At 37.1% G+C, this 10,795-nt stretch overlaps 2 protein-coding genes across 2 annotated transcripts in view; one reads left to right on the forward strand and one right to left on the reverse strand.

Annotated features, from left to right (window-relative positions):
- The window catches only part of LOC134648060 (UPF0184 protein AAEL002161), a 70,429-nt gene that overhangs the window by 15,813 nt on the left and 43,821 nt on the right, over positions 1-10,795 (forward strand). The gene's annotated exons all lie outside the window — the stretch shown is intronic.
- Positions 4,338-7,815, reverse strand: LOC134648036 (golgin subfamily A member 2). Its single transcript, XM_063502469.1, has 5 exons — positions 7,725-7,815; positions 7,579-7,656; positions 5,950-6,936; positions 5,615-5,857; positions 4,338-5,209 (listed from the first exon to the last, which is right to left on the reverse strand). Exons 2-5 carry the CDS (start codon positions 7,618-7,620, stop codon positions 4,358-4,360), a joined length of 2,124 nt encoding a protein of 707 aa, XP_063358539.1. The 5' UTR covers positions 7,621-7,656; positions 7,725-7,815; the 3' UTR covers positions 4,338-4,357.

Consider the following 10,795-nt stretch of genomic DNA (forward strand, 5'->3'; position numbering starts at 1 on the left):
ATCAGACACAAAATTAACTCCACATGAAATCTTATTTGGACATATTGAAACGGAACCTTTGTTTAACTTTCTCCATGATTCACAGTTGTTAAATACTCTATTGGAAAAACATAGAGAACATTTAAAAACGGTTTACGATTATATATACAAAATAAAACGGGATGCTCAAATAAAAAGAACAGACGAATATAATAAGAATACCGAATTACCAGCCCCAATAGTCGAAACTCACGAAAAACTCCCAACCACTAATAAACAAGCTAACGTATTTTGTACTCGCCGAAAAACCTACATTCGCGACACAAAAGCCCCAAAAATATATTTGGATAGTCGAGGTAAACGACGAGCAGCAAATAAATTGAGGCCTGTTGTTGTTACAGGTTCCTCCAAGTCCAGGGTAGTCAACCCTACCTAATCAAGAAGTTAGAAAATCCCAATGGCGTATACCTCGAAAAAATAGGACCAATTTCAGAAATAGAAGGCTACAGATATCTAACCAAAAGATGTAACCTAACCGAAATCCTTAATATCCTTAACAAATTAATGTCTAATAGAGTTCAAACTGATAATAACCACATTAACAGTCTATATACGCATTTATTAGGAAGATTAAAAGGATTAATGAACCAAAACGTTGGTCGATCCAAACGCGGCCTCATTGATGGTCTTGGAACAATAGTTAAATTTATAGCTGGAAACCCTGATGCGAATGATTTAAAAGAAATTAATAACAACATTCAAACCCTTACAAATAACCAAGAAACATTACTTAACAACTTAAACGAAACTATTAACAAAGTTGACTTAAGGCTTAAAAGCATTACAAAGCGTTTAAACACTATGTACAACATAAGTTTTACTAATAAGGCAAATATTGATATTTTAACTACTTTTATATTAATGGAAGATATAATTAATATCTTAGAGTTAGGCATAACATTAGCTAAGCCAGGAATACCTTGTAAAGACATTTTTGAGGAGGCAAACAATGTAGAAGTCGATCGTATTATGGTTTACACTGTTAGTAATGTCATACACTTTGTTGCAAAAATAGCGGAAATTAAAGCCAAAAGTGGTAATGCATACAACCTCATCCCTTTCCCGACTCATGATGGTCTAATCCTCGAAATCCAAAAACCTTCAATCCTCATTAAAAACTCATGGTACGCCTACCCAAGTGCTGAACAATGCAAAGCTAAGAAAACCATGATGGTCTGCAAACACGTTTGGTGGAAGGACTCCAATAAAACACCTGACTGCATCCATCAAGCTCTGCTTCTCAAAAACAATCACACGTGCCTTACGACGAAACTAGAAGAAGAGGAAGCTATCACAACAATAAACGACGGCAATTTCCTGTTATACTCAAGAGGACCACAACGAGTAACCATCAATTGCAATGAAACGTTTTACGAAGTCATCCAAGGGCCATATAAACTACACCTTAATCCCGGCTGTGAACTACAGATGGCGAACCTATATACTAAAGTGATCTCGAAAACCAACAATCTATTCAAAGAAGAAGTCCAGCAGATACAGATGCACTTAGAACAAAAAACAGATAAGATCCAATATACGGATGAAGATTTACAAATACACCTGAAGCCATTAGAATCAACAATCAAATCAAACATACATCAACATATTTGGATACCCAGCGTGTGGAGCATAAGCATATTTATGTGCCTCATCGGGTGCGCCATATACCTCAAGTGCACCCAACGCCGCAGCAGCCTCGAGAACACGGGCGTAACAAGCTACACCCTTAGTTCTCTCTTAAGGGGGGAGGAGTTAAGGAACGCTTCCCACGTATCCCCGACCTCCAGCAACACACCGACGGCAAGACATTAAAGATTATCTTCAACGTCGATAGAAGGAATGCAGACGCACCTAATGGGATAAACAAACGCACCCTTTGATACAAGTACAGGCGTATGTAATGCATCACCTATTTTATGGCGGTTGTCAATTAATGCCGCTCCCACGGGATCGACTCTTCATTATCTTAATGGCAGCGACAGCATAAACGCTCCAGAAACTTCTCATGGCCTACGTGACTCCAGACAACGCATCCCCACGGTTTCGGGATGAATATAAGCGGCCATCTCGACCAGCGGAAGACAGTTCTCATCGAGTTCTCACCGAGTTCTCATCGAGTCCTCATCTTGTTCGCATCCAGCGACCAGGCTACACGTGAGCTCCGAATCGCTCGGTGTACCGGTACACCCTCGCGCTTCTAAACTATATTGAATTAAACTCGTAATTGTAAAATCAAATAAAGTAAATACCTCCTCATCGGTGTTTTATAAGAAGACCTCCGTTCTCTCAAGACACTTAACTATCTATATATTTTGTAAGGCGCTTACCCCCATCTATGGGAAGTTTCTCAAGTTAGAGTTGTAATATTATTATTACGCTAGAATCGCTAGATCCCAGTCTCACACAAAATGTATGGGACTGAGACCGCACTGGTGTCATTTGTTTAATATTTCTGAATTGCAAATATTAAGCTTTGAAATTGGCAGTCTTTATTATTGATTGATTATGCATCGCTCGTATGTGGCATATAATATACTTTTAGCGTTATTCATAGACGTTTATGAATAACGCTGTTAGTGTTTGAATGAAGGGCTAGGCTAAAGGTTATGAAAACAAACCTATATCCAAACCAAATGCCTCACTGGATAAGTCACGCCAGTGAGGCATTTGGTATGGTGACCTGAGAAATGCTTGATGTTTGGGATATTTATTGTGACGCTTTCAGGCAATAGGTAGGTACAATTAACAATTAGGTACAAGTGCCCTTTGCCTGAAATCGGCAAATTTTATGACATAGGTATCTAATAACACTTATAAATATTTATTAGTCACAGGGCCGTGGCTGAAATCTGATTTCGGAGTTATAGTGTTTAACACGCGTGTCGTTTGTTCTTTCAAACTAGTTTGATCTTCCATAATGACTTCCGAAAAAGGACTTCTCGACGGGCCTGAATAGTTAGTATGCCTAATATTTAAGGGCAGTTTACTTACCTATCCGTTCTGTTGTTAATTAAATAACCCTTTTACGACTGTACTGCCCTAAAATGGATTTAATAACAGTTTTAAATTTTAATGCCTTCGTAGACTTTAAATAATTGCACTGTACACTTTTTATGCACTCATTTTACCACTGAAATAATTTGTAATAAAGGGTTGTTCCAACTAGTTACCACCAACATTTTGTTAGTGTTTAATACTAATCATATTAGAATACCTTGTGGGCTACATCGGAAGCATACACTTCACATTTACTACGCCTCGCGCCAAAAATCTGACGGCTCCTGTTCTGCCCCCTATAATTCATACACTCCTTATAAGAATTCCTAAATAAGATAAATGTAATTACATAATATATGTACTGACTATTTTAATCTTAAGCTTGTACCGGTAAAACTGTTTAAATGTTTTTGTTCAACTGTAGACAAATTTACTGAAATACGAATCGACATGTAAATACCCCATTTTTATTAGTATTGAACATTAACAACAATTTGGGGGTAACTACCTACTGAGAAAAATAATCAGAGGGCCTACCGCGAACCACGTTCGACGTGTTGCCTCCCTGTCACACTTACGTACGAATTTACAAGTGCGACAGAGAGCCAACACGTCGAACGTGGTTCGCGGTAGGCCCTCAGTTGTTCCCAGTGGTTAAGAAAAAAAATCTCAGTTACCAGGTTACCACTGGTAACAATTTGGTGGTAACTAGTGGGAATAACCCAATTTAAAGGATGCGCTGCGCTTATTGTTTTTTTTGTCCCATTGTTACAATACGGAAGTAGAATACAAAATAATGTGGAATTATTTTTTGTTTCTTTTTTTCCTCATATCGAGCAGTTACGGTAAAGCCGCGTTTTCACTTAGTATTCTGAACAGTTCTGAGCGAGCAATCCTTTGTTATTGAACAAACCTAAGTTAAAACACGGCTTAAAAGTGCCAGTCCGTAGGTACTATTGAATACATGGGGACCCTTCAAGCCTAGATTTTTGAATAATTGCCGCCTATTTGTCCTGAGAAAAATAGGTTGCCAGACTATGGTTGCATTTCCATTGCAGCTAATTTTTCCTACTCGGGTAGTGAAAGGAAGTTGCACTGTTTGGTAACACAAATTTCTCGATTTTACGCTTGCGAACAGTGAGCGGCTTGCGAAGATGTGGGACTGCGGGGGTTTGTTGTTCGTTATAGTCATTAAGCATATGGTTAATTTCAACAATATTTATTGTATAAATGTAATTTATTGCTTTACAAAGTAAATAAACAGCGTTATATAGGTATTATAATATTTGTAATATACGTTATATCATGTAATAAAATAAAATCACACTTCTATAAGTTGACCAGAGCAACAACTACAAGGATGGAAATTACTTAGGTCTAAACTTATCTTTTTCGGATCGATTAATGTATTATGCTTCAAATTGGTGAGCAAATCCATCACCTTGGCCATATCAGCCTGTTTAGCTTCATCTTGGAAATATGAGGACAGTTGGGCATCTCCAGCAAAGCGCATAAGTATAGCTCCCAGCTCCTCTAGCTGCTTTCTCAGGCGATCACACTCAGCTTGGAATATTTTCACCTGAGCACTTCTTTCCTCATCTCTCTTTTTCAGTAAGCTCCGTTGTTGTTGATAAAGCGCAACATACTCGCAAATCGTGTCAGTCTCATTTTGCAACTGCAATATTATATGTTCGAGTCTGTGTTTTTCATCTGATAGGTCTGCAACTTCTGCCATTATTTTGAGAAATCTTTCTTGAAGTTTCAACATGGCATGTTCTTTTGGAATGTTAGAATCATTTGATGTTTCTGATGAAGCTTTAGTAGCACCTTCCACTGCTTCTTCAACTTCATACTTATTTTCCTCTTGTTCAATATTATTATGGTGATGATGGTGGAGGTGGTCATGGTTGCAAGTTCCCTCTGCTTCGTGAATGTGTTCGTGTTCTGTTGTTTCACTGGGTTCAATGACATTCACGTCACTGGGAAGCTGCTCAAGCTGTTTCTCAAATTCCCTGCACCTTGTTTGTAGCCTCATCATTTCTTCATCTTTGGCCATTAATTTAACATGCATATCTTTTGCCTTTTCTTCAAACTCGGCCAATTTAATCGTCAGCTCCCTGTTCAAATACTTTTCTGCTGTTAATTTTTCAACCAGTTCCAATTTGTCTTGACTCTGAAAGTATTAAAGTAATTTAAATGTGATATGTGGATTGTGGAACAGGATTTAATATTAGAGCAAGTAAATTTTTGCACAAGGTCATATGAAATCGTACATTTAATCACTGCCCTAACCCTACGTCAGAAAAACGATCCTGATCTTAAATCATCTATGATTGAGCATTGTAAATTATCTCACCAAAGCGTCATAAAAGCATCTTACCAAAGAGTTATTGATAGAAGAAGTGTACACTGTACAGCCTAAAAAAAAATCGTGTCCCCGAGTTTGATAGCCAAAGCCAAACTAGATGGCGCTGTATGGCGCCATATGTTTTGTGGTAACTGAACCTGAGACTTATTTAGAAATAGATTATAATGTGTATTTCCCACTAGACATGTGGGTGTTTAACCTCATTCTTACCAGTTTTATAAAAGCTTCCTCAAGATCTTGAACACTTGTTTTCAATTTTCTATTCTGCTCAGTAGCTCTTTGTGCAGCAATTTTGTCGCTGGTTATATCTGCTGTAAGTTTTGTGATGCTTATTTCATCATGGGTACATGACTGGGACTCTCTCACTTGGCTTAACTCCTTCACTTTAGCTTCACTCTCTGAATAACATTTCTGAAGCTCTTCATACTTTTTGTTTAGTTCATTTAACATTTCCTAAAAAAATACAAAGTAAATATTAAAGGTTAATATAATTAGAACTTTATTATATGCACATCAAGAAATTGACAAAAGCAAATTTGGATTACCATGGCATTTTTGTAACTTTGCTGCAATTCATTTATATCAATATTAGTCCTTGCTTTATTGTCCACCGCTTCTTTAAGTATATGGTAGTTTTGTAACCGAATTTCCATATCACCAATTTGCTCAACAAGACCAATTTCCCGGTTGGTCAAGTCCTGAACTTCTTTTGTTAATTCTTCATTCTTTGTTAAAACTGCCTTTAGCTGGGAATTTAAATCATTAACATAATGTTCATAGTGTGAACTTATTTGGTCTCTTTCTTTTTGTAAACTCTTTAATTGTTGTTCAAGGTTCAACATTTTCTGTTGCAATGCCACATTTATTTGACTATCTTCTTTTTCACCTTTAGGTGTAACACAATCAGCTGAACCATTTGTTATTTGCTGTAAATGCAATTGTGTAGCATCCAATTGATTTTGAAGTTTACAAAGTTGACTGTTGAGCGAATCATTTTCAATTTCTTTAGCTGTAAGAACAGTTTTTGTAAACTCCAATTGGTCTTGCATGTTGTTATTAACATCAGTTAATGATTTTTTTTCTGCATAGAGGTTTTCAATAAGTCTGTCTTTTGACAAAATATCTTCAGTTGCAGCCACATATTTGTCATTCAAGTTCTTCAGATTTTTTTCTAAATTGTTAATATGTTGTTTTGATAAGTTATGACTGGCAACAGCTGCAGCATACTCAGTCTCTGTCTGGGATAACTTCAATTGCAGCTCATTCACTTTTAGTTCCAGATCTCTTTTACTTGACACAAGAAGTTCTGTTACATTTACCTGTGGGCCTGTTACATTTTCAGCCTCCAATGTATAATTATCATATTGATATACCTGATTTATTGTTTGCTTGCCATCATCTACAACCTCAGGATTTATAACTGTAAGGGTATCAGGCACACTATTTGACTGTGCTTCCTTATTAGATTGTGTTTCTTCTTGATTTATATTTCCTTCTTTAAGGACTACTTTCTTGTCTTGATGATCTTTTAACTGAAAAAATAAACAAAAGATTATTATTTTATCTTAATAGTGCATTTAATGGTGACAATTTAATGGTTCAGATTTTAAAAACATGGAGATTCCCATTCAAATAAACCAAAAAGTTTACCCTAAATTAATAAACTACAAAATATTGGTTTAGTCTTAGAGCATTTAACAACCGGATTCACCTTTAAGACCTTACCCCTCTGTCGAAAATCTTCTGGCATGGTATCTTTGTATGTTACGTTACTTATGTTTTAAATTTGACGTGCCCCTCCTCTGCAAGAATCGGCAGACTGTTATGTACAAGAAATTACAGACAAGAGGTCTCCAGTTGTTAAATGCTGTAACGGTTTAGTAAGTATAATTTACTTGATGTTTTCAAACAACTAGTCTAGTGCTACACTGGCTGTTGTCTAAAACACATTTATGACAAAGTTGATGTTGTCTGGCAAGCTTGTTCTCACAGCTATTTCTATCTCATTGGATATTAGAAATATCAGCCATAATCTAAAATTCTAAACATCTAGTTTTAATCGTGTTCTCATATCTAAATGACTCGTAAAAGTCGCTACTCCAGGTTTATATGGTTAGCATGTGTAGCACCAGATTTGCATATGTAACATAAAATATAACGTTGTTGCAATGTACCTTTTTGCGAGCTAAAGCCAGTTTAGCCGCTCTTGCGTCCATTTTAATGATTGTTCGTCTAAATCTGTAAGTTCACGCCTGAGAATTATCATAAACTTTTATAAAATATATTCAACCCACTATTGCTAGATACCTTTTCTCATAACTTGTATCGTTTAAATCTTCGATCCCATTTTCGGATAAATACATATAATTACACGAAGTTCTATTACTATTTAGGTAACGTTGTTACGTTTACTATTTCTGTCAATCAGTCATAAATGTCAGGTCGACAGTGTCACTTTCCGCCAGCACAACAAAATGTAGGTAAAGCCCTTGCTACACGGTCGCCGACAAGCCCCTCAGACCGCGTGGCCTTGGTCTGGACGGACCGTGTAGACAGTTGTTACCAACAAAATTTGACCAAAACTGACCAAGGTCAGACGGTTAGAAGGCTTGTCGGCGACCGTGTAGCAAGGGCTTAACTGTCAAAGTTGTGACCAGTGGGAAAATTAAGGACATAAGGCCTCATACTCACGAGCGCTTTTTCAACGCGCGTTATAAAAGCGTATAGCTTTGGTTTCCTCCGAAAGCGGCGCCGTCATATAGCGGCCGTCTCCATACAAATACTACGACATCCATATTTAGCCGTATTATTTAGTATGGAGACGGCCGCTATCCTAGGAAAACCGATCTTAATCGAATTTTGCGGGCAGGCAGTTTCAAGCGGCTTTTTAACGCGCGTTGGAAAACCGCTCGTGTTTTGGGGCACTAAAGGCTCATACTAACGAGCGCTTTTTCAACGCGCGTTAAGAAAGCTCTTGAATCCGTTCGCACCCTAAATTAGATTTAACGACCAACGCTTAACCTTTTGGACGCCAATGACCGATATATCCGCACCGTAGGTTCGACGCCAAAGACCGATTAATCGGTCACAGGCCACAGAGCACCATCGACCTATGTGCATATATAGCTGGTCAACCAAATCTTGTCAATAAAAAAAGGCGCGAAATTCAAATTTTCTAAGGACGATATCCCTTCGCGCCTACATTTTTCAAATTTGCCGTCTTTTTCTACTGACAAGATCTGCTTGACCAGCTATATATAAGTTCAACTTCAGTTTTGACACTTCAATGATGTGGCGTCTGGCGTGGCGTTTGAGTGACAGCTTTTGTGTTTGACACGGCGTGGAAAAGGTTAAAGTTGAAAATCCACCAACGTTTAATAAAAAGCACCACCGCCCAGGGATCGGATACCGGTATTTTTTGTATGGGAACGGAAACGGTATTTTTTCGTTCTTTGCTAATTACTTCATTTCTAATTAGGCAATCTAATAATACGAAGTCGTAACCTAAAAACACAACTGAGTCCTACATTTTGAGTATAAAATAATTCGAAAAATATGGTTACTTCTAAGTTTTTGCAAAAAACCGGTTCCGATCCCTGCCACCGCCATCGTGTGAATAAATACATATGTATCCATTTGTGTCATTCAAACAGTGCTTTTTTAACGCGCGTTGTAAAAGCGCTCTCGTGCCTATGAGGCCTTAGCGAGGGCATGGCATGAGTGGTGGGGATAACTGACAGAACGGGATAGTCTTATGTATCTTTCACTAGGAGTAGCAGAGAAAGCGCTATTATTGTTTGCTTTGTCACAGTCTCATATTTTTTTATTCCCCACCGTAGTTTATGGTGGGATACAAACAATGCGTAAACGTCAAATTGGTGTGAAACATATGAACAGTGCAAAGATTATCAGGAAAAACATTGAAATCAGTGTTTCGTGTGCATGTGGTAGTACTTAACAATTCAACAAATATGGTGAATTGCTCAGTTTTCCGCTGTACAAGTGACTGCCGGCAAAAACAGGACAACGTAACATTTCACAGGTAAATACAGTATTTTATACTTCGGTCACATTATCATGCTTAGTAACAGCATCCTACAATCTATATAAATTAAAATCTGAGTAGAAAAAGCATTTACAGTAAATAATAACTCGGGTAAAAAAATTAACCTATAAATATTTCCTGATAAATTAACCGACCAAATTACGTACGCATATTGACAGTAAGCCGTCACCCTTTTAATAACGTGTATTCAATTTAGTCGCATTGCTATTAATCGAGGGATACCAGCCCGTGATGCATACAATTACCCCAAAATTCGGGTATTTTGTATTTTAATAACATTTTTATAAATAATTTTGCTGTAGAACTTGACATATACGAACAATAAAATTGAACTGTGTTTAAATTAGAATGTAAATTATATAATTATATTATGTAATTATATTATGTATTTAAGCATTACGGATTCTTTCTAACGTTATAGGGGGTTTTGCCACGACTCAGAGAATCTAATTGATATGCTGCAGGCACTAATTCTTAATTTTGCAATAAGAGTGACAGATTACAAAATGAATATTTCGTTTATTACCTCCAGATTTCCACAAGATGCAGGCACGCGTGCTAAATGGATTTTAGCAACCGGAAGGAGAAACTGGGCACCGACGCAAAACTGCCGGATATGCTCAAAGCATATTTACGAAAACCTACCTTTTCTATTTCTTCCTGTGGTACACAGTATGCTAAAAATTCTTTCTTTAGGCGTACTTGTAATATGTATAATGAATCGCTTAATGATATAGACATTTTTGTTCATAGTTTGTCCGTTTTCAAGAACAAAGTTCGGCATATTTTGTTTACTAGTAATTGAAAAATTGTTTGAAGTAAATATTTTGCATTGTTTTCTTACTTTATTTGCGTGTTGTACTCACAACTATTGAACTATACCTACGGGTAATTTAAGTAACCTATTTACTTTTCATTGTAATAGTCAACTTAGTAACGTATGAAACTTTAGGCCTATTTTTAGTCATTTTTGTAAGACTTATTTGTAAAAGGCTGTTTGTTTTCTAAATAAATAAAAAAAAAATTGGCCCATTGATATTTTATTTATCGCTGCGTCTTACGTAGGAGAACAACTCGCGAACGTGATTAAAATTACCCCAATATTTGATAATATTGGGGTAATTTTTACCTATATGGTATCCCCGGGTTTGTGACGTCATCTATGTCTATCCCTTACGGGGGCACGCGGTAGGCCACATCTATAGAAATACTACCATCTATGGGCCTTAGGCACTCGCGTTCGCGGCTTCGCGCACGACTGTGGAGGGGGCTTCATAATATAACTATTATAAGTTTCAGGGCTATAACCGCGAAAATCGAAGTTC

Source organism: Cydia amplana, chromosome 5, assembly GCF_948474715.1.
Source record: "Cydia amplana chromosome 5, ilCydAmpl1.1, whole genome shotgun sequence".
NCBI classification, from domain to species: Eukaryota; Metazoa; Arthropoda; class Insecta; order Lepidoptera; family Tortricidae; genus Cydia; species Cydia amplana.

What these genes read in the sequence shown, in the direction of transcription:
- LOC134648036 (XM_063502469.1), bottom strand. Translation starts at nt 7,620, where the DNA reads ATGGACGCAAGAGCGGCTAAACTGGCTTTAGCTCGCAAAAAG. An exon ending in TGGCTTTAGCTCGCAAAAAG is followed by an intron (nt 6,937 to 7,578) that starts GTACATTGCAAC and finishes TTATTTTTTCAG; the next exon opens with TTAAAAGATCATCAAGACAA. An exon ending in AAAGTTACAAAAATGCCATG is followed by an intron (nt 5,858 to 5,949) that starts GTAATCCAAATT and finishes GTATTTTTTTAG; the next exon opens with GAAATGTTAAATGAACTAAA.